The sequence below is a fragment of the Gymnoscopelus microlampas genome (assembly GCF_963454915.1).
Source record: "Gymnoscopelus microlampas genome assembly, chromosome: 12".
Classification (NCBI taxonomy): domain Eukaryota; kingdom Metazoa; phylum Chordata; class Actinopteri; order Myctophiformes; family Myctophidae; genus Gymnoscopelus; species Gymnoscopelus microlampas.
Window position 1 is genome coordinate 8,100,452 of NC_139949.1, and position 25,432 is coordinate 8,125,883.

Consider the following 25,432-nt stretch of genomic DNA (forward strand, 5'->3'; position numbering starts at 1 on the left):
TCCTTAACGTCAAAAAATACAAGCGTCCACTTTTGAAACTAATGGTATTACCGGCTAACCGTCTGGGCCGGATACGGAGGAGAAAGCCGATGTAAAATAAAGCGCAGTTTTGTTCTAGAAACCTAATTCTTTAACATCCGATGGATGACCTGATCTCTCAAATTCTGCTACCCGTTGTTCATTTTATACTCAAAAGCCCTTATTGTAAGCTCCTGTGCTTTGCTATGAAAACGTTAACCCATTAAGACCAGTTAATTATAACCATTATTTTATACTTTGGGCTATTCAAAAATAGCAGCTATACAAGCTCGTACGAGCTTGTAGATATGCTATTTTCTTTTGAAAATGTGTGCAAATCTTTGAATATAATGTTTTCTAAAGCGAACATTTTTTTACTCAAATCTTTGCTTCTGGGGGATTCTACAAATGTCTAAAAATCCAAACAGTTTTTCTTTTTTAAAACGTATGTTGCGTTAATCAGTGGTTCTCAAACTTTTTTCATGTCAAGGACCCCTAAAATGATATGTATTTGTCCACGGACCCCCCCCCCCCCCATCACAAAATATTTTCCAGGGACCCCCAACAGAAGCAAAGATTTGAGTTAAAAACATACATACAGGTATATATATTCAAAGATTTGCACACATTTTCACAATTTCTTTAAAAAACAAATAGCAGATCTACAAGCTCGTAGCGCCTTGTAGATCTGCTATTTTTTTAAACTGCCAAAGAAATCTTAAAAATTACACAGACGCGTTCCCGGCTTTAATGGGTTAAATATGTCTTGCTCTCAGAGGGACTGCCACCGGTCAATACTGTGTGTGCGCGCCAAGGCTATACAGAGACTTAGCATAGCTTTCACTGGACATCCTGAGCATAATGTGGTGGAAATCAACCAAGAACACTTTACTCGAGTACCGTACTTCAGCAGAATTTTGCAGGTACTTTTACTTAAAACCTGAGTATTTCCATTTTTCAATACTTTATACTATGTCAGGGGCAAATCTTTGCACTTTTTACTCCACTACAATCCTATGACATTTTTAGTTACTTTGTAGATTTAGATCAGGCCTATTAATACAAAAAACACGCATACATTAACCACGTATAGGCTCCGTGTTATACTCGCATAGCTCACAACGCGTCGCATGTGTAAGCTTGTAGATCTGCTATTTTGGAGAGAGTTTGACAATTTTAAAAGAAAGTTTCAGTACTTTTTATTTCTGCACTTTATGCATGTTTTGATGTCGAACACTTTTGTACTTTTTCCTCAAGTCAAAATGTTGAAGACGGCCCTTTTACCTGCAACAAATATTTTCATAACGTGGTATTTTTTTTTACTTCAGTAAAAGAAAAAAGTCTTGAGTACTGCTTCCACCACTGACCGTGCGCTCGTTCCCTCAGCATACGAAATAAGTCGGTTTTAAGCATCTGCTTACAATCTGAAATAATTGCAAGGTAGGAGCATGCAAGGTCAATTGGACCAATTTGATTTTTTTTTTATGCACAAACCTGCTGGGGCTGTTTCTGGGGGCCCGTTTTTTTTTCTAACCCCGAGCCCGAGCGGATCCTTTTTCCTGGTACAAGGGTTTGTATTTTTCACAGGAAACAGGACCCTAATTCCATACAGTGTCAGTTTGGATTTTGGATTCGCTGTCAAAACAAACAGTGATTGCCAGGTCCGTGGCCCCCCCCGACAACTCTGCAACAGGTTCCACTTAGAAGTGAAGCCTTGTTCCACACTGTTTATCTTATCCCCACTTCCAGCCGAAGGGAAGGTGTTAACACCATTAGCCTGCTACAAGTGTTCTGTTTACGCACCAGCGTCTCCGAAATACGATGCTGTTTTCACAGAAAGACGGAAAAAGGGAAAAACGCTATTTTATAATTATGAAAATCAGGGCATAATTTGAAAAACCCTCGGAAAGACGGCGGCGGAGAAATAAAAATGGTCCATGCCCCGGAGCGATGGAATTAAACTGCGCAACGCAATTTTTGTTATCCATTCGAAATATGGATTACAAAAACGTCCATAATTACATTTCTTGGGGTCCATAACGGTTTCTGTACTGTTTTTTTCCCCCCTTTTTTGAGGGGGTGGTGGTGGGGCATAAAGAAAAGAATGAGGATATGAAAACGAAAGTGGACCCTTGGGTTGTTTTTTTTCTTTTCTTTTTTCTTCCCCCTGTTCGAAACCCCGGGGCTCTTATGAGACAGAAACCCGACAAGTAGGAAGTGCGTAGCTCCAGGCGCCGTCGGGATAAGGGGTTGACCAGAGCAGGAAACGCGCCATTATGGCTCTCAGGTGGAGAGTGTGTGTGTGTGTGTGTGTGTGTGTGTGTGTGTGTGTGTGTGTGTGTGTGTGTGTGTGTGTGTGTGTGTGTGTGTGTGTGTGTGTGTGTGTGTGTGTGGAGCAGAGTGGTGTTAAGGGAGAACGCCAGAGCCTCTTATCCCTGTGCCTGTTCACAAATAAACACTTCCACCCTGCTGCTATACATGCAGCCTAGCAACACCAATTGTCCTCAACGAGAAACACACACACACACACGGTTCAGATGTGTGTGTGTGTGTGTGTGTGTGTGGCGGACACGCCACCTGCACGCTGATAACACCTCACTGTTCGTTTCACTCGAGACGAGTTCAATTCAGACTCCTGTGAAGTAAATTAAGGCTAGATTTGACTGTGTAGAAAGGGCTGCTAATTCTATTGTTTTGACAGCAAAGCTAGCGTATACATGTACTTATCCGAGGTGAATAGGTGGAACATATTCCCACCTGCACTCTGTAAACCTCACTGTTCATTTAACTTTGAGAATGTACAAATGTACATTTTGTGTTTACAATCTTTGGAGTTAAATTTGCACTAGATTTTACTGTGGAAAAAGGGCTACTAATTGAAATTAGTGAAGCATAAATGTATAACATTTGCATATAGATTTATTATTATATATTATTATTAGCTAAGCACTGGATTTGTGGTACTGGACATAACCTTTTTGTAACATTTGCTGTTGTCGTTTTAAATTATTATTTTATTTAGGTGAAAAACGTTTTTTTTTTGCAAATTGCTTTGGCCTGTTTGGATATAAACCATTTTGTCTGATGTGTGAAATTCAGAACTGTGGTCCGTGTGGTACTCACACACACACCTTGTTATTTTAAACTGTATATAAATAGCATTTCATATTTTCCAATTAATTGTGGAAATTCATTTTGACAGCCAGCTCAGTTGTGTTGAGTGGGTGCATAAAATAAGATAATCTAAAAATAAAAAATAAAATAAAATGAAATGAAATGAAATGAAATGAAATGAAATGAAATGAAATGAAATGAAATGAAATAAAATATGTGAATTTATGTTAAAATGTGAACGAACATACAATAACTAATTACTACTGCAGTATGCTATCAATGTAAAATGTTGTGCTAATGTTTGTATTACAGAATTAAGAATCTGAAAAGGCAACTGACGAAAAATTATTTATAAAAATTTAGTGTACAATTATTATTACCCTAAAATTAATTCCATCCAAAATGGCTGAGTTGTTATTCCGGAATCGCGCCGACGGACGGCAGTTGGTTGTGTGACCTTGTGAGAAGGCTGTGCTCTCCTGATACCGTACACCGCAACGTCCTCAGTAGTAATTGATTCATTTCTAACACAGAGAGTGTACAAATAAAACCAAATGTACACTTACAGGTCTGCATCTCTGAGAGTGTACAAATATAACCAAATAGACCCTTACAGGTCTGCATCTCTGAGAGTGTACAAATGTAACCAAATGGACCCTTACGGGTCTGCAACTCTGAGAGTGTACAAATGTAACCAAATGGACCCTTACGGGTCTGTAACTCTGAGAGTGTACAAATGTAACCAAATGGACCCTTATGGGTCTGTAACAATGAGAGTGTACAAATATAACCAAATGGACCCTTACGGGTCCGTAACTCTGAGCGTGTACAAATATAACAAAATGGACCCTTATACAATTTAGGCATTTAGCAGACGCTCTTTATCCAGAGCGCCAGTGTATTGCCTCAGTAAATTAGGATCATAGGTAAACCAAGAACCTAGCATCAGTCTAAACAATACAATACAAAAAATATATAATATGTACATTGAAACTACAGGAACCATAGGATGCCAGGTATGGGTCTCCATTTGGTTCCGTTTGTACACTCTCGGAGTTAATTTAAAACGGGAGGTTTTGACGATGCAGTGTGCTCCTCCCGACAGACAGACAGAATTGAGATTCCAGTTCGGTGGTGACCTTGCGAGAGCCTTTTATTAGCGCCTGCTTTGCCAAACACGCCGCTAATACCCTGAGCAAACAAGCCAGCCTTCCAGGACGCTAAGCCCCCCCCCAAACTCTACCATCAATAACCAACCCCCCCCTCCCTCCAAAACCCCCCCTCCTCGCTGTTATTAAGCTACCGCTTAAAGAAACCCTTTGTCACCATCCATTCAACACTTTAATTACTAATTAAAGCTTTCATTCCAGACTTGTTTGAGGGAGATGTCGAGTTGAAGAAGAATTCCGTTGTTTCGTTTGTTGTTTTTGTCCTTTTTTTTCTTTAGGAATTTAATTAGTCAGACGTATTAACATGAATGAGCACCCGCCAAGACGTGAATGATAACTACGGTGATGAAATATCGCTAAAGTGTGATAACAGACGTTTAATTAAACTCTTAAAATTATGGTCAAGAAATGGAGTTAAAGGTTAAGAAGTATATTTTACTTTATATTATTACCACATACAGTATGGACATTTTTTTAATGACTTTAACATTATTTGCACTGCAAATATTCAGGCTATACTAAGTACTTATAGTACTTAAATATGGAACAGTGATGTACTGTAGACGTGACAATCATAAAAATACAGTATAAAATGCTTTTAACCCATTCAATCTGGGAACACATCTCTTGTCATTTTAGATTTCTTTGGCTATTCAAAAATAGCAGATATACAAGCTCATAGCGCGGCACAGAGTGCCGCGCTATGAGCTTGTAGATCTGCTATTTTTGAAAAAGCGTGATTATTTGTGCACATCTTTGAATATGTATTTTTAAAGCGAACATTTGTAAAATATTTAGTTCCAGGGACCTCCATATGCAAAGATTTGAGTTACAAATGTTCGCTTTAAAAAATATATATATATTGAAAGATTTTCACAAATTTTCACGATTTTTACCAAAAAAATGCAGATCTACAAGCTCATAGCGCGCCACTCTGTGCCGGCGTGTGCCGCGCTATGAGCTTGTAGATCTGCTATTTTTGAATAGCCATAGAAGTCTAAAAATGACACACGTGCTGCGTTCCCGGTCTTAATGGGTTAACTTTAAGTGTGTGAACATTGAGTGTCTGCAAAATCAAGTAGTCAGTACTTTTTTTTCTCCTCTAGACGTCTCCTTAGGAATGCTGTTCTAAACCAGTTCCATCATATTATCATACATTATCATATCAAACAGGAATTATTCTTGCGGTCCTAATTGCAAACCTAACTATGCCCAGTCTGAGGTTCTGCCTTTTGTATCTGAAATGTGTTGGCACTTACTTATGTTACTAATGAATGATTCATTCTGTTGGGATATTATGTACTGAATTATTACTATTATTATTATAGATATTATTATATTATATCCCTGAATGCTAAAACAACACAGTTTTACATCATGGATAACGAAAGCTTTATGTTGCCTCGTCTTTTCGTAACTGGAAACATATTATTACACATTAAACAAAACTGGTGCTACGTAGCACTATAAGTGTTTTTAGAAATACATTTAATCCCTAACTGCTCCCCCCTCGAGCGCTCTACATGACCACATGAGCAGCCATCACCTGGGTGATGCTGAAACTGGAACAAAACATTTTGGGGGGCCTTGACATGTAGAATCCCCCCAGATTTGAGTTAAAAATGTTCACTTTAAAACATATATATTCAAAGATTTGAGTTAAAAATGTTCACTTTAAAACATATATATTCAAAGATTTGCACAAAGTTTCATGATAATGAAAAATAGCAGATCAAGAAGCTCATGAGCTTGTATATCTGCTATGTCTTTGAGTAGCCAACGTTTCCCGGTCTTAATGGGTTAACACTACAGGACGTTTTCTTGAATTTCAAAACGTGTCACGCAATCACGCACGTTCTCTAATAGAGTGTGTAGGGTGCAGACCGGCTAACTAGAGCACTGCTTCTCAAACCATTTCATGTCAAGGACCAACAAATGTACACATAATTATTAGCCCACGGACCCCCATTTGAAAAGATACACCATGGACCCCCATAAGAGAAGATTCATTTACTGGCTATATAGCAGTGATTCTGAACCATTTCAATTTCAAGGACCACCAGTTTGATATGCATTAGGACCCCCACTTAAGGGTCCATTTGGTTCCTATTACTATTAATAATTTGGCTGGGGGCACCCTTGGAACATGCAGTTTGAAGTATCATAAATGTGTATGTGTAATGTTATGAGTGTATTTGCCAAGCATTGATAGGAGCTATTGTACTTGCAATAAAATCAATAATGCAGCAATATGTATCTATTTATTATGATTTTATTTTTATCTAAGTAATACTCGGAAGTGCACAGTTCAAAGTGACACTTGGGCAAAATGACAAACGCGCCCCCGAGCAGTTAATTCGTGGCAACGCTCAGAAGTCAATACCGTCTATGAAAATACAGAACGCTGAAAAATCCACTCTCAAGAGTTTAATTAACCCATTCAATCCGGACGCAAATCTTTGAATATATATATTTTTTTTTAAAGCGAACATTTGTAACTCAAATCTTTGCTTCTGGGGGGATTCTACAAATGTCTTCTAAATACTAACATTTTTTTTTTTTCTTTTTTTTTTTTTTTACTTATGTTGCTACATCAGTGGTTCTCAAACCCCCCCCCCCCCCCCCATCTCAAAATGTTTTGTTCCAGGGACCCCCCCAGAAGCAAAGATTTGAGTTACAAATGTTCGCTTAAAAAGATATGATTTGCACAAATATTCATGAAAAAAAAAAGCAGATCTACAAGCTCATAGTGCGGCACTCGGCCGCGCTATGAGCTTGTATATCTGCTATTTTTTGACACAGATGCGCACCCGGTCTTAAAGGATTAACAGTGAGGATTTTACTGTGTGCACACGGATCTAATTAATCAAGGACTTGATTTGAGTCACCTGTCCGCCTCTATCCTGCCACAGTGAAACGAAGTCTAAAATTCAAAACACATTTCGGAGGGCTAAATGTGATTCTGTTGCATTAACATTCCACTCAATTCATTTCTAGACACACGGAAATTCCTTTAACTCCAAAGATGGAACCAATTTGTACACCCAGTTTGCTTCTAAACCTTTTTTAAAGGAAAAGGTCTGAACAGCACTTCAATCATTACATTAGCTCAACAACCAACCACACCATCAAACGTTCATTCCCTATATAAATGTGTGAAATGTGATTTAAACGGTAGTTCTCAAAGTGGGGTCCGGGGACCCCCGGCAGGGATCCTTGAGGGGGTTCCAGGGGGTCCCCAGCAAAGTGAGTTAAAGGAGTATTTCACCCAAAAAGGAATGCGCTAAAAAAAATGTGTAATTGATAGAAATACGTTGGGTCCTTTAACTCCTTTAACTCTCTCCTTTAACTCCTTCAAAACAGATCAAAATATGTTTAACCACTTGAACCCTACAGTATATATAAGTTGTGAGCTTGTAGATCATTTTAAAACATAATATTGTATGGGGGTACACTACTCCCTGGAGCAAAATATTTTTCCCGCGGCCAAATCCATATTCATTTGGGGGTCCTTGACATGAAAAAAGTTAGAACACCACCGCTTTAAAAAAAGACCCTAGAATCCTGGACACAAAACTAATCCATAAGAGGGCTTCCTTAACTCATTAAGACCGGTAAAGAATCTGTGTCATTTTGAGATTTCTTTGGCTATTCAAAAATATTTCCATTAAAAAATAAATATATTCAAATCTTTACACAGATTTTCGAGATTTTTCAAAAATAGCAGATCTACAAGCTCTTGCAGCTTGTATATCTGCTATTTTTGAATAGCCAAAGTATAAAATAACGCGTTAAGTGGTTGCACAGGTGCGTTCCCGGTCTTAATGGGTTAAGAATAATATCGTGTAATCAAGCCTGGGCCGGACATCTGGAAATTTGAAAAAAAAAGAAAATCAGGGGTGAAATCAAACTGGATACAGGGTGTTTCTTTTTTTTTTACCATTCACCCTACTTTTGTTCCCTTTACAACCTTAATGACAACACTGTCACATCCAATCAGCTCAACACCGCTCCACAATCCATTTTTCAAACTTTATGACAGCCGTAATAGCTCCCACCTGTTGCCACCATCCTGCCTCATGAATGGCAACTTCCCAGTGCTCTCTCTCGCTCTCTCTCCGTGTGTGTGTGTGTGTGTGTGTGTGTGTGTGTGTGTGTGTGTGTGTGTGTGTGTGTGTGTGTGTAACGGAGAGACAAAGGCCTCTATTAGCTGCAGTTGCAGTGAGGTCACTCAGGCATTAAATTAGTTCCAGCCCCGCAACCCCTCCCACCACCCAGCGTGCGTGCACACGCACACACACACACATACACACGCACACGCATATTACTAAACTTGTGAGGACGTCAACATCTCAGGACAGCAATTATATGAATGCATTTTTTTTGGTTGCCATTTTGAACCACAACACGCTAAGCTGAAAATAGTCCCATCTACAAACTCACAGCTTGAGTTTGTAGATCTGCTATTTTCGGTGTGTGACGCTGGAACGGGACTAAAGTATAACTCCCAAACGCTAAACCCTAAAACGTAACCTCGGTCTAATTCTAACCTCCAACCTGAATCTTTTATAAATTGTAAGTCTAAAACTCATCACACACACACACACACACACACACACACACACACACACACACACACACACACACACACACACACACACACACACACACACACACACACACACACACACACACACACACACACACACACACACACACACACACACACACACACACACAAAAGTACTCTTTTTGTTACTTAAGTAAAAGTATCAATACTGCAATGTAGAAATACTCTGTTACAAGTAAAAGTCCGGAATTCAAAATGTACTTGAGTAAAAGTACAAAAGTATTGGCATCAAAATGTACTTAAAGTACCAAAAGTAAAAGTACTCCATTTCACAACTTTTCAAATGTATAAGAATCTTCGCATTGTGAGCTTGTAGATCGGCTTTTTTTCAAATGGCCAAAATGAATAGGGTTGAAGTGGTTAATGTATGTTTTGTAATAATAATAATAATTTGCCTCTGAGATGTAGTGGAGTACAGGCAAAAGTACGGAAAATTGGAAATACTCCAGTAAAGTAAAAGTACCTCAAAATTGTACTTAAGTACAGTACTTGAGTACAAGTACTTAGTTACTTTCTCACACACACACACACACACACACACACACACACACCTCTCTCCCCTAGTCTACTGGTCTGGTTGAGTGGGTGCCATCATGCTATGTTCATTCCCGTGCCACACACTGCCTTCTGTACGGGCCGACGTGGGCGACTCAACGCCACTTATGTCATCACGTGTCACTTTGCATTCACAGCCTCTCCAGCGCTCGACGCTGGACCTCCCGCCTGGCGCTCCCTCCGTGCTGCTCCTAGTCTTGCGTAGCCAGACAACTATTCCACGATCTCCTCCGAAAACGCTATTATAGAGTCTGGAACGGACGCCTCGCGAAATCCGAGACGAGGAAGATGGTCATCTGTTCCTCGTTTCCCGTTCACGGAAATATATTTGAATATCTCTTTAAAGGATTTTTTTTTAATATTCCCATTTCTGGTTAAAAGGACAACTTTGTTTTTTTTACAACCAAGGTTTATGTTTTAGCCTGTAATTAAAGTAAATAAAAGATGTGTTTTTTTTCATGTCTATTTCTCTAGTTTTAGCAATTTTCACAATCTTTTTTACAGTGGGTGGGGGCATTCGGGCAGGTGGCTAAATATTTATTTTTTTACACAATAACCCGGCGATTTCTTTATTATTATTTACAGTAGCTCTTCTAGCCCCCAATAACTCACATCTGGCCATCAAAGACCACGGGACCTTTTTTATTGTGTAAAAAAAGACATATTTAGCCACCTGCCCGAATGCCCCCGAACACTGTAAAAAAAGATCACGAAAATTGCTAAAACTATAGAAAGCAGTAAATGAAAACATTTTAACGCGCATCTTTTATTTACTTTAATTACAAGCTAAAACATAAACCTTGGTTGTAAAAAAAAAAAAAAAAGTTGTCCTTTAAGCAGCGAGCTACGTATAATTCAACTAATTTGATTTATATTGGGACAACTTTGCTTCCGGGCTCTAGAGCAGGGGTCCTTCAACGTTTTTCAGGCCAAGGACCCCCCAGCTGAGAGAGATGAAGCAGGGACCCCCCTCTACAATGTAAAAATTAAACTTTTTCTTTTTTACTTGGTCTGCTCTTTTTTCCCCTCTACACCCAATACCTCTTTGCCAAAAATAGCAGATGTGAGCTTGTAGATCGGCTATTTTTTGGCTAAAGTTCTCCTCAGAGAAGGGATGCTAGGGTTCAAGTGGTTAATATAAAAAAAAAATCATAAATCACACACATATTTGGCGGCCCCCCTGTAGTAACTCTAAGGACCCCCTAGGGGTCCCGGACCGCGTGTTGAAGACCCCTGCTCTAGACTGTATGACGGAAGCGTTTGAACATCGTGGGAGGCAACAGTCTGGCTCGCGAGACCACACAGCTCCTAACGCTGTTGCGACCCACTTTAACCCCTTATACTTTGTTGTACGTCAACAACTGAAAACGATCTACAAGCTCACAACCCGTTTGTTCAGCGACAAGATATGAGCTTGTAGATAGGCCTGTCACAATTATTACATAATGGTCTAATCGCAATCACCTGAGATAATTGCAATTATTTTGTCATAATCGTTTCCTTGTTCAAGAAATATTCATACATAAAAAAAGTTTTTTTACCTTTTTTTTAAGTATAAAATGTATAAATATGTCAATAATTTATTTCAAAGATATTTGAGTTACTCGTCATATCTACCGCGTGCATTTTTTTTCATCATGAGGCAAACATAAATGTATTTTCTATTCATATGTTCAATGCCAAAAGACTAATACAGTATACCATATATTAGACTAATATTACCAGGGGGTCCCCAGCATTAGTTAAAGTGTCACAAAGATTTTAACCCCTGTATCCATAGTTTATACTTTGGCAATTCAAAAATAGCATATTCACAAGCTCATAGCATCTGCCATGTTCAAAAAATCTTGAGAATGTGATCTTTTTTTGAAAAAGGACATTTTTAACACAAATCTTTGCTTCTGGTTCTGGGGGTCCCTGGAACAACATATTTTCAGGTGGGGGTCCACGGCCACATACATAACAATTTGGGGGTCCTTGGCATGAAAAGGTTTGAGAACCACTGGTCTAGCGCATTGTAATGGGGACAGACTCCCTGCGTTCTGGCTGATACCCATAATAAGCCTCTCGGACCTACTTTGCCTATTTTCAAATGTTTGGTTATTTTCACCCAAAGACAAACATTTGTCTATTTTTGGCTGTTTTTAGAGAACCAGATGCCATTTTTTGGGGAAGGGGAATTCCATCGACCCGGAATGGACTGGTTTCGAATGGAATGGACTGAAATTAAATGAAATGGAACTGGACTGGACTGGACTAGACCGGAGCGGAGCCTAAGTTACAGTATATGTAGTACACACAGTATATGCGTGCGTTTGTATTATGTATTATGGTTGTATTGTGTGTGTGTTTGACCATTTTCCTGTTAAAAAAAAAATGTTTTATGGTAAAAAAAAAAGATGTTTAGAGATACGTTTACACTTATAGAAAGACTCAGGTTGGGGTTAAGGATTAGACATTTAGAAGATAGGTTTAGGGGCTAGAGGCTGAATTATGCTTGATTATACTTAGTTTCATGCTGGTCCTCCACATTTAAGTCCTCACACAAGTATAGTAATTCAAACCTGTGTGAGTGTGAGCACGTGCGTGTATGTGTGTGTGTGTGTGTGTGTGTGTGTGTGTGTGTGTGTGTGTGTGTGTGTGTGTGTGTGTGTGTGTTCGTGTATTACCCTTCAAGCAGGTCCATGGTGTGTGTGTGTGCGTGTGTGTGTGTGTGTGTTCGTGTATTACCCTTCCAGCAGGTCCATGGTGGTGGGTGTGACCTCTGTGTAGAGCAGTGTGTGTCCCAGTGTGTGGGTCTGCAGGTGCTTTCTGTAGGCGTCCACGCTGAACTGCTCCGACCGCACACACTCCTCCTCCAGAGGCTCCGTGACGAGGGCCAGCGTCCCCTCAGGACAGCCGGGCTGAGGGTCAGCGCCTCCTTGGGGACAGCCAGCGCCGGACACCAGCCTCAGCGGGGCCTTGGAGGACCGGATCAGACCGTGCGGGTCTGCGTGACCCCGCAGCCACTTCAGGAAACGGGCCTTGTTCTCCTGTGAAAAAAAGGTACATACAGAAGAGCAATTGACTTTAAACTACGTGAACCCCAGTTCCAAGTTTCAACAGTTTTTCTGAAAAATGTATGTTTCTATATCAGTGGTTCTCAAACTTTTTCCATGTCTTTTTCATGTCCCCCAAAATGATATGTATTTGTCCGCGAACCCCCATCTCAAAATATGTTGTTCCAGGGACCCCCCAGAAGCAAAGATTTGAGTTACAAAATGTTCGCTTTAAAAATATATATATTCAAAGATTTGCACACATTTTCAAGATTTTTCAAAAATAGCAGATCTACAAGGTCATGGCGCGGCACTCTGTGCCGCGCTATGAGCTTGTATATCTGCTATTTCTGAATAGCCAAAGTATAAAATAATCGTTATAGCTAAAATCTAAAATGACACAGATGCGTTTCCTGATTGAATGTTAAATCACACAGTAAAATCTCTCAGTGTCAACGCTGCACTATAATGTCACTTTCCTGTTCTAGCCAGGATTTGAACCCGGGTCTCCTGTGCAAGCGTTGATATTTTTTGTTTTACCTCTGAGCTAATAGAGCCTGCCTGCTTGCTCTGGGGAGAAATACGAATTTTTGACCTTTAGGTCAAAATTTGTGTCAAACTAGAGGCGGGATGGTGTCAAAGGTCGTGTCCAACTTAAACGCGGGATCTAAATGTCTCAATAGAAGAGCAGGGAGACCAAACACAACCACCCCAATTGCATAAGTTATACTGTATTAACATACTCTACCATGCAGATTGGACAAAATTACATTTTATTCACAAAAGAAAAGTTACATAATACCGCTTTCATTTATCCAATTCTAACTCTGAGTGTGTATACATATAATTTAACTAGCGTATAACTGTAACCTAGTGGACCTGTAAGGGTCAAAGGTCGTGTCCAACCTAGACACAGGATCTATAAATGTCTAAATGTCTCAATAGAAGAACAGGGTGATAAAATACAACCCCACCCCAATTGTATAAGTTATATTGTATTAACATACTGATTGGACAAAAATGACATTTTATTCAATAAGAAAGTGACAATACATAATAAATGTAACTTAAAGGAGACACACCATGAATTTCACTTTTTTTTATTTTTTTTGGGCTCCCCAGTGTCTCTTGTACCCCAAAAATACAGGGTTGCTACTGAGAATCGCTCAGTAGCACCCCTCTGCCCAACAGGACGTTTTGGTATTGCAGCTGAAAGTGCTTTATAAGCCTGAGAGAATTGACTTGGGATGAGTATATCTGAGTGTTGATTTAGGCTCAAACCTTTTGAAAATGGTTTGAGGGACATACACCATATGATATTAAATATCTTTTTTTTTTTTTTTATTCATGGTGTGTCTCCTTTAACTACCATATAAATGTAATTTAACTAGCGTATAAATGCAAGTGGACCCTTACGGGTCCACTTGGTTGCATTTATACGCTAGTTAAATTAACACCGTGGCTTTTGACTGTGTGGTTTAATCAAGGCCTGTTGCTAATCACGGAGGGTTCTTAATTAACCCCTCTCTGCCACCTGTCACTTCACATTAATCAGCGTGCCTCCCAGACGCAGCTGTGTGTCTGTGGATTCAACCTAAGCGCTCCACGTGCAGCAGAACATGACTCTTTGTATACATTACACCACAGGACTCTCCAAATGATGTTTAAAATCTATCGGTCACACCCGTCCTCATCACAACCTGTCAGAGGAAGCTTCTGAAGTGAGTCGTATCGTTGCCGTCGGGCAGAAACCCTGTATCTTCATTTTTCAATTTTTTATGTTTTTGTAAATTAAAGGAATACTTCACCCAAAAAGGGCTTTTTCCCTATCAATTACTCACCACCATGAAGCCTTGATTTCTTTTGTGTTTTTTGTCGCATTCCATGGGTTCAAATATAATGTTTTAAATATGGTTTTACTCTTGTTAAGATTGGTCTCCTATTAACTTCAATTGGCCAAATATTGGCAATGAATGGAATGTGACAAAAACACAAAATCTCCATGAATTACATGGGGTGAGTAATTGATAGGATTCTTTTGGGGTGAAGTATTCCTTTAATGCCCTATTTTGTAGTACAAGAGTGGCCACATAAGTAGTGAAAATAGCAAGCTCACAACGCGTCAAATTGTGACACATTGTGAGCTAGTAGATCTGCTATTGTTGAAACATTTTGAAAGTGAAAGTGGTTAAGTGTGTCTGTGGCTTTTATAAATATTGAACCAATGGAAAGTATTAACAAGAGCTTGTGACTAAATAATAACTACATTGGAACATGGTTTCCACCCGACAGCAACAAATGTCTATGGTTGCCGTGTATGTATATGGGTGAAACGTCGCGCACGCACACACACACACACACACACACACACACACACACACACACACACACACAGTGAAGCTGATCCGTCATTGAAAACAATACATTTTTCAACCCATTAAAACTGGGAAAGAAACCGTGTCATTTTAGCGTTGGTTATTCAAAAATAGCAGCTCACTTGTATATCTGCAGATTGGACATCTGCTATTTAACATTTTTAACATAACATTTTCAGATGGGGTGGGGGGGGGTCCGCAGCCAAATATATATACATTTTGGGGGTCCATCACACGGAAAAGTTTGAGAACTATTGATTTAGAAGGCATTTGTAGAATCAGTCTTAATGGGTTAAACATGCAAAGACTAAGTGACTGCTAACAGCTTAACCCATATACAGTATCATGTCATTTATTTTTACAACATCGGTATTGGCAACTATGCAGCCTGCTTGTCCTGAAGTCTAACCACTTAGAACCTGAATTCATTATTTTGGACATGTCTTTATAGGTGAAGATTTTGAAAAGTTCAAAAAATTGTCAAAATAATATTTTCAGATGTTCCTCCTGCTGTTCTTGCAGAATGTGCCCAGAATGACAATGCCCAGAATAGGGACACTAGGGTTCATGTGGGTAATTAGCAGAAATGCATGTTTTAGCTTTGTTATTTTTTAAATGTAGGAAACAGGGAAACAAAATGGATATTTACACACAACCCATACAAATTGGTCCACTGTTGGTCCACTGTTTGGAAAATGGTGTTCTAGACAGCTTGGTGGTAAAAACATGCAACAATTAGGGCAGAGTCTTGAGGTGCAAATCCTGCCTGTCATTTTGACCTTGACCCGTTCCACCCAAAGTGAATCATGTGTTCAGGGCCTGACCCTAACCCCGCTGAACATTATTATCATACTGACCCTACCCCTAACCCCGCTGAACATTATTATCATACTAACCCTACCCCCACTGAACATTATTATCATACTAACCCTACCCCCACTGAACATTATTATCATACTGACCCTAACCCCACTGAACATTATTATCATACTGACCCTAACCCCACTGAACATTATTATCATACTAACCCTACCCCCACTGAACATTATTATCATACTAACCCTACCCCCACTGAACATTATTATCATACTAACCCTACCCCCACTGAACATTATTATCATACTAACCCTACCCCCACTGAACATTATTATCATACTGACCCTAACCCCACTGAACATTATTATCATACTAACCCTACCCCCACTGAACATTATTATCATACTGACCCTACCCCCACTGAACATTATTATCATACTGACCCTAACCCCACTGAACATTATTATCATACTAACCCTACCCCCACTGAACATTATTATCATACTAACCCTACCCCCACTGAACATTATTATCATACTAACCCTACCCCCACTGAACATTATTATCATACTGACCCTAACCCCACTGAACATTATTATCATACTGACCCTACCCCCACTGAACATTATTATCATACTAACCCTACCCCCACTGAACATTATTATCATACTGACCCTACCCCCACTGAACATTATTATCATACTAACCCTACCCCCACTGAACATTATTATCATACTGACCCTAACCCCACTGAACATTATTATCATACTAACCCTACCCCCACTGAACATTATTATCATACTAACCCTACCCCCACTGAACATTATTATCATACTGACCCTAACCCCACTGAACATTATTATCATACTAACCCTACCCCCACTGAACATTATTATCATACTGACCCTAACCCCACTGAACATTATTATCATACTAACCCTACCCCCACTGAACATTATTATCATACTGACCCTACCCCCACTGAACATTATTATCATACTGACCCTAACCCCACTGAACATTATTATCATACTGACCCTAACCCCACTGAACATTATTATCATACTAACCCTACCCCCACTGAACATTATTATCATACTAACCCTACCCCCACTGAACATTATTATCATACTGACCCTAACCCCACTGAACATTATTATCATACTAACCCTACCCCCACTGAACATTATTATCATGCTGACCCTACCCCCACTGAACATTATTATCATACTGACCCTAACCCCACTGAACATTATTATCATACTAACCCTACCCCCACTGAACATTATTATCATACTAACCCTACCCCCACTGAACATTATTATCATACTGACCCTACCCCCACTGAACATTATTATCATACTAACCCTACCCCCACTGAACATTATTATCATACTGACCCTACCCCCACTGAACATTATTATCATACTGACCCTACCCCCACTGAACATTATTATCATACTAACCCTACCCCCACTGAACATTATTATCATACTAACCCTACCCCCACTGAACATTATTATCATACTAACCCTACCCCCACTGAACATTATTATCATACTGACCCTAACCCCACTGAACATTATTATCATACTAACCCTACCCCCACTGAACATTATTATCATACTAACCCTACCCCCACTGAACATTATTATCATACTAACCCTACCCCGAACCCCACTGAACATTATTATCATACTAACCCTACCCCCACTGAACATTATTATCATACTAACCCTGTCCCTAACCCCACTGAACATTATTATCATACTAACCCTGTCCCTAACCCCACTGAACATTCCCACAGAGTCTCAGCAAAACCCACCCATCTGTTCTTCAGTTACATTGCTCTCACTCTCTCTCTCACACACACACACACACACACACACACACACACACACACACACACACACACACACACACACACACACACACACACACACACACACACACACACACACACACACACACACACACACACACACACACACACACACACACACACACACACACACACACACACACACACACACACACACACACCCCTTATCCAGTCTGCTCCCTTCAGGATTCAAATTCAAAAACGGCAAAAAATAGCCGATCTACAAGCTAACAACATGTCACGCAACGACGTGCTGTGAGCTTGCAAATCGCCTATTTTTTTGGGGGGCAAAGAGATTCCGTGTATATAGGAACCTACTGTATAGTGCAGAGCCCGGGGGCACTAGCGGTCAACGTCAGTATAGAGTTTAAGTGTTTAACAAGAGAATTCGAAACGCTAACTGAACAAGTGTGTTTAAAACAAGCAAGGTTTTAATTCAGTAATTGTGCACAATTCAGCTAATGAGCCATTTAGCGCAAGTCAAATGAAGCAGAGAACTGAGAGGCTCCTCACATTGCTACTGCGTGGGGCTTCCCCAGGCAAAGGATATCACCTTCCTTCTCCACAAGTCACTGTTTGTCTGTTTGACGCACGGCAGTGGTGAGAAAACGTAATCACATTTTTTTGAGTGGTGCCAACCACTCCTTCATTTGACTCCGTCCGTATGTCCGTCCGTCCGTATGTCCGTCCGTGTGTTTGAGCACGGCTGATTGGTCAAGCTTCACGTGACAATATTGTTGCTGATTGCAACACAAGGATGCAACCAGTTACACTTTCAAAGGCAACCCCTCTCTTCACACTGGGTGTGATTTTTTTACTTGAGTAAAAGTATCAATACTGCAATTTAGAGAGCAGATGTCCGCGATTCAAAATGTACTTGAGTAAAAGTACAAAAGTATTGGTATCAAAATGTACTTAAAGCACCAAAAGTAAAAGCGCTCATTATGCAGAATGTCCCATTTCATAAGTTTTCAAATGTATACAATGAATTGAAAATAGCAGATCTACAAGCTCACAATGCGTCGCGATGCGACGCATTGTGAGCTTGTAGATCGGCTATTTTCAAATGGCCGAAATGTATATAGGGCTGAAGTGGTTAATGTATGTTTTGTAATAATAATCAAAATCTACAAACTAAGTTTTCAAATAATTGTAGTGGAGTAAAAAGTACAATATTTGCCTCGGAGATGTAGTGGAGTACAAAGTAAAATCACTGCAAATTGGAAATCAAAATTGTACTTAAGTGCAGTACTTGAGTAAATGTACTTAGTTACTTTACACCACTGACGCACAGGATGTGCACGTGTACAGGACAAGCTCTGCGGTGAGCCTCGCTTACCCACAAACCCCTTCTCTGCATGCAGCCCCATACGCAAAGGCCTTTTTTACGTGCATCTCTCTGCAGAGCCGTGTCTGAAGCCTGATTCATACTTACGAAAATAGCCCACCTACTCACATGACGGAGGATAAATTAGGCTAGAACTCTGCAACATCCTTTTTTCTAACCAATTGCAATTCACCACTTAACCCATGAAGACCTGGAACGCATCTGTGTCACTTTTTGATTTGGGCTAAAAAAAAAATAGCATTATTTTACACTTTGGCTATTCAAAAATAGCAGATCTACAAGCTCGTAGCGCGGCACGAGCTTGTAGATCTGCTATTTTAGAAAAAACGTGAAAATGTGTGCAAATCTTTGAATATATGTTTTTTTTTTTTTTTTTTTTATATAATTTTTATCCCGCGATTTTTGTAACCCATTTTTTTCACCCGGTGCCAATTTCCTAAGTGATCCTGGGCGCTACACCAGCCCTACACCAGCACTACACCAGTCCCCCACAGAATATATGTTTTTTAAATTTGTAAAATATTTTGTTCCAGAAACAAAGATTCGAGTTAACAATGCAGCATCTGTGTCATTTTAAGATTTCTTTGGCTATTCAAAAATAGCCTGTAGATCAGCTATTTTTCAAAAAGAAAATTGTGAAAATTCATGCAAATCTTTGAACATATATACATTTTTAACTCAAGTCTTTGCTTCTGGGGGTCCCTGGAACATAAATATTTTTGAGATAGGGGTCCGCGGCCAAATACATATCCTTTTGGGGGTCCTTGACATGAAAAACGTTTGAGCACCATTGATATAATAGCAAAAAAAACAAAAAAAAAACGTTAGGATTTAGAAGACATTTGTAGCATCCCCAGAAGCAAAGAAAATTAAACATATATATTCAAAGATGTGCACAATTTTTCACGATCTTTCAAAAATAGCAGATCTGCTATTTTTGAATAGCCCAAAGTATAAAATAATGGTTATATAGCCAAGTAAAAATCTAAAATGACACAGTTATGCGTCCCCGGATTGAATGACGTTAAGGATGGATCTCTGAGACCTCTCACACTAACAACACAGTAATCTGGTTCAGATGATCACTTCACATCAGCCTCAAACAGGGGAAACAGGGGATGTTTCCCACTATCCTGTGAGCCCAGCTGTAGAAAGGCTGGGGTGGGGGGGTGCAGGGGTCACAGTGAGAATCCATATTCATGGTGTAAATGCCTGGATCATCTGCTTTGTGCCATTCAGAGTAGAAGCCGTGGAGGAGGGAGGACCCCCGAATTGATATTGATATTCAGACTCCACCTCACCCCCTAGCACTCACCGCTTCAGACTTCACCTCACCCCCTAGCACTCACCGCTTCAGACTTCACCTCACCCCCTGGCACTCACCGCTTCAGACTCCACCTCACCCCCTAGCACTCACCTCTTCAGACTACACCTCACCCCCTAGCACTCATCATTCCTTGCATCACTTCTTGTCGTCCATTGTTTGATATGCTAGTTATACTATACAGATGTATGTTTGTTAGATATTCGTCCACTGTAAATAGCGCCATTTCCTTATTGATTAACTCACTGAGTGCCATTAACGTGTTTCACGTGTTTTTAGCGCTATGGCTCAACGTGCCATTAACGTGTTTGACGTGTTTTTGAAAAACATGTTCAGAACCCAAGATATCATCATCTGAAGGTGTGCAGCTCCATCCACTCCTTGTTTAACTTAGAACTGAAAAAGGCTGTATCTCGCTTCCTAAGCACTTTTTGTTTTCTGTGAAAAAAACTCTGGCACTTTTCAGAATCAATTCTGAAATAATTCTGGCAATCCTGGCACTCAATGAGTTAATGATCAATTAATCAATAACGAGTTTCGATTTACCCATTCAATCCGGGAACGCATTCCGTGTCATTTTAAGATTTCTTTGGCTATTCAAAAATAGCAGATCTACAAGCTCATAGTGCTGGCACCGAGTGCCACGCTATGATCTGCAATTTTTTTTTTATCGTGAAAATGTGCGCAAATCTTTGATTATATATATTTTTAAAGCGAACGTTTGTCAAATATTTTGCTCCAGGGACCTTCAGAAGCAAAAATTTGAGTTACAAATGTTCGCTTAAAAATATATATATTTAAAGATTTGCACAAATATTCAAGATTTTTCTAAAATAGCAGATCTACACGCTTGTAGATCTGCTATTTTTGTATAGCCAAAGTATAAAATAATGGTTAATGTGGTTCAAATCTAAAATGACACAGAATAGATATGTTCCGATTGTATTTTTCTTTTTGTTTACATGGGCATCCCAACTGAGAGGCTGACCGTGTATAATTCTCAGACAGAACCAGTTGAGTATACTGAAGGTGGAACAGGTCTGCAGCTGTCTGCTGTCCCATGTATATACCTATAGGAAGAAGGAGGGGGGGGGGGGGGGGGAACCAGCCAATCTGGAAGCAATCGCTGCCTTTCCTTTTCATCAGCCTGGTGTTTGTTAACAGAAAGTGTTCGGGGCAGCGGGGTCCAGGGGGTCACGGCCCTATCCAAACACACCCAACAATCATAATAATAATCATCATTTGGTACAGTTTTTAACTTTTTTTCTCCTAAAAGCAGAAACCTTAGCTCTGATATTCAGCAGAAATGCCAAACACAAAAAGAGGGCCCCCGAAACTTCATTCGGTCACACTTTCACCCTTTCTCACAGCGTGATTTATGAGCTCCGTCTTGAACCGATAGCATCGGTTTAAGCTGCGGGACAATCAGAATATACATATAATGCCTGTGTTGTATAACCCGTTTAGACCGGGAAAGAACCTGTGTCGTTTTCTAGATTTCTTTGGCTATTAAAAAAAAATAGCAGATCTACAAGCTCGCGGTATGCCGCGGTTTGAGCTTGTAAATCTGCTATTTTTGAAAAATCATGAAAATGTGTGCAAATCTTTGAATAATATGTATATTTTAAAGCGAACATTTGTAACTCAAGTCTTTGCTTCTGGGGGAGATTCTACAAATGTCTTCTAAATCCTCACAGTTTTCTGAAAAAAACGTATGTCGCTATACGAGTGGTTCTCAAACTTTTCCATGTCAAGGACCACCTGAAATCATATGTATTTGGCCGCGGACCCCCATCTCAAAATATGTTGTTCCAGGGACCCTCCCCAGAAGCACAGATCGAAGTAAAAAATGTTCGTTTCAAAACATATATTCAAAGATTTGCACACATTTTCCACGATTTTTCAAAAAAATAGCAGATCTACAAGCTCATAGCGCGGCTTGTCTTAAAATGACACAGATGCGTTCCCGGTCGTAATGGGTTAAGTGTAAGTGGCAGTCGGGCTTTGTTATGTCCATTAAGTTAAGGGGACTCTCTTCCACTTTGTCAGGACTGAGATTAAAAACACATTTCGAGGACAAAGTCAGGCCAGTGATAACATCTGACTCGGTGCTTTGGCCTGTTTACCTACGCTGCAGCTCTGCTGCCTTCTAGTGGCAGCTCTGCGAAACCGCAACCATAAAAAAAACGTTCCTCTCATAGACTTGACAGGATTTAAAAAGGAGTAGTTCACCCAAATAATGACTTATTTTCTATCAGTTACACACCCCATGAAGCCTTGAATTCATGGAGATGTTTTTAAGCCAATCATTTGATGACTGGCGGAAAGATGCTAATGTATATCCGGTAGGAGACTTAAAAGAGTCTCTTTGTGTCTCTTTGTGTGTCTTTCAGGCAAGCCGCAAGTGGAGTCTGCAGTACCACCACGGCCCAAGACACCATCACACCGGAGTGAAATGTTTGGATCGGGGGGGGGGGGGGGGGGGGGTCTGGTGCAACGCTCCGGTCCTGGACCTGGTGAGACGAAGGAGGAGCCCGGCCAGGAGGCCATCCACAGAGCCTAGTCCCCTCCACGTGCCAGAGCCTCTCCTCTCCCCCGGTAACCGGCAGAGTAGTTCCGGAGAAGCGGACCGAGTGGCCCTGTCTTTCCCTAAGAGGACTGACCGTGGGTAGCCACGGCGCGGGGCTTGATCAACCCCGACCGGGTCACCTGGGCGAGGGGGTATGTTGTTGCGAGACCCGAAACACCCGATGACCCCAGGCTACAACACTGATGATGATGATACGTCCCAGGTGCATCCACGTGATGTTTTTTTATTTTTGCTTCCTACCGGAGCCGCTGCTGGTCATCAAATTATTGGCTTAGGAATGTGACAAAAAACAAAAAAATCGGGCAGGAGCCCCAAGCCGGGAGGCATTGGGTCCCATTTTTTTTTAGCCTTTGGTATGCCCCGATCGCATCTTTTGTTTACAAAGCCTAAAAAGGCAGACATAAATGTCATTTTTATTCATATGTTCCAATGTTCAATGCCAGAAACAGTATCGAACCCCGACCTCTCAATCTAACCCCCTTTTTTTTGGACGATGGGTTCCCAGATTGGTGTTCACCAAACTGAGGTCCATGCGACGAGTTGTGAGCTTGAAGAATGACTTAAGTGGTTAAAATGTATGGAAAAACAAGTGTGTGAATGCATCCAGGCGCCCACGTGTGCGGGTCTCATTTTAGTCAGATGTAAGAAGGGGGGGGGGGGGGGGCTCCAAGCTAAAAATGTTGAATACATTTAAGGAAAGCACTATGTGAGTGCTTTGAGTGAATCAAATGCCGCCCCCCCCCCCCCCCCTGTAGTTTTGGTTTGTTTTGAGTTGTTTGGGGTGGTGTGCATCCTGGTGCAGACCAAACAACTGCACCCTGCTCTCCAAGTGGTTCCGTAGCAACTTAGGCCAGGGGTCTTCCACGTTTTTCAGACCCAGGACCCCCTAGCCGAGAGAGATGAAGCAGGGACCCCCGCTACATAATGTATAAAGTTGTGTTCATAGAGAATTTGATAGACTAGTTTGACACACATTATCTTTTGTTGGATTCATATTGATGTGTATTTTTTAGACCTTTTAAACCATAAATATTTAGTGAACTTGACTAAATATGGCTCTGTACTTGGTCTGCCTCTTTTCACACCAACACCAACTCTCCGAAAATAGCCGATCTACAAGCTCAGAACGCCTCGCAGCGCGAGGCGTTCTGAGCTTGTAGATCGGCTATTTTCGGCTAATGTTCCCCATTGCACAAAGATTTGGCCCTGTAGTAACGGATTTTGCCCTGTAGTAACTCTGAGGACCCCCTTAATTGACTTGATTGGCTACCGGACCTCAGACACACACTTCATTGCCAGTATGTAAAAGTATGCGTCTATGTAAACCTATAGGTTTAATTAATATTAAACCAATGACAAGTATTAACGAGAGCTTGTGACTAAATAATGACTACATTGGCTCCATTGGAACATCAGGATCTTTTTTTTTACATTTCCTGAAAAGTAACCGTTCTGGACATACAAGGTTTCTGCCTGACAGCCACAATTATTCATACCGTTACTGTAGCAGACTCCTCCATAAACTCACAGTCAGACAGTGCCCTCTACTGGTAACAGCTGCCAACATATTATGCCATCATCACATCCCTTCCCTAGCCCATTCAATCTGGGAACGCACACTGCGTCATTTTAGATTTTTAGCCATAACCAATATTTTACACTTCGGGATATTCAAAAATAGCAGATCTACAAGCTCATAGCGCGGCACCGAGTGCCGCGCTACGAGCTTGTAGATCTGCTATTTCTTTTGAAAAATCGTGAAAATTTGTGCAAATCTTTGAATATATACGTTTTTTTAAAGCATTTTTAACTCAAATCTTTGCTTCTGGGGATTCCACAAATGTCTTCTAAATCCTTATTTTAAAACTGTTGCCTATATGTTGCTATAATATCAGTGGTTCTCAAAAAAATGTCATATCAAGGACCCCAAAAATGTATATATATACATATTTCCCTACATTTCTTTGAGAGAGAGAGAGAGCGAGAGAGCGAGAGCGAGAGCGAGAGAGAGAGACAGACAGACAGCTCAAAGAAATGTAGAGAACACTTTGATCCCTTAATTAAGGTTTCGAGGCCAATAGGCTCGAAGCCTTATTACATCTGTAGGAATTCATGATCTTCCGCCGGTTTTGCCAGTTCTGGCCTAACCGCGTGGTCACTTTTTATGAAATTCGGCAATATGGTAGAGGGCTATGCCAAACGGCGAAAACCCGAAACGCACAACGATTGGCCAAAGGGTGGCGCTGTAGCACTCAATTGAAAATGCCAACTTTGAACAGGTACAGCTCATGCCCTGTTCGACCTACAGCCATGAAACTTCGATACACACATGCGTCTCCTCATGCCTAACAACTTTCACTGTTTGACTTTTGACCTCTGACCTTTAGATCTCCCACCATTTCGAATTCTATGAAAAGCAGTAAAAAGCAGTAAAAGTCCATAGCTTTCTGGGATCTTTGAGCAATCTGTACGAAACTGTCTACACATGAACTTTGGACCAATGCCGACAGACGTGAGCAAGCAGATTTTTCATAAGTGAAAACGTTAAGCTTTTATAAGCCAATGAAAATTGC

General features: G+C 40.5%; 1 protein-coding gene across 2 annotated transcripts in view; it reads right to left on the reverse strand.

Annotated features, from left to right (window-relative positions):
- The window catches only part of hlcs (holocarboxylase synthetase (biotin-(proprionyl-CoA-carboxylase (ATP-hydrolysing)) ligase)), an 87,462-nt gene that overhangs the window by 26,052 nt on the left and 35,978 nt on the right, over positions 1 to 25,432 (reverse strand). For both annotated transcript variants that reach the window (XM_084074473.1, XM_084074472.1), the window contains one exon: positions 12,217 to 12,518. In XM_084074473.1, the coding sequence (XP_083930599.1) occupies positions 12,217 to 12,518 (302 nt within the window). The remainder of the gene's footprint in view (positions 1 to 12,216; positions 12,519 to 25,432) is intronic.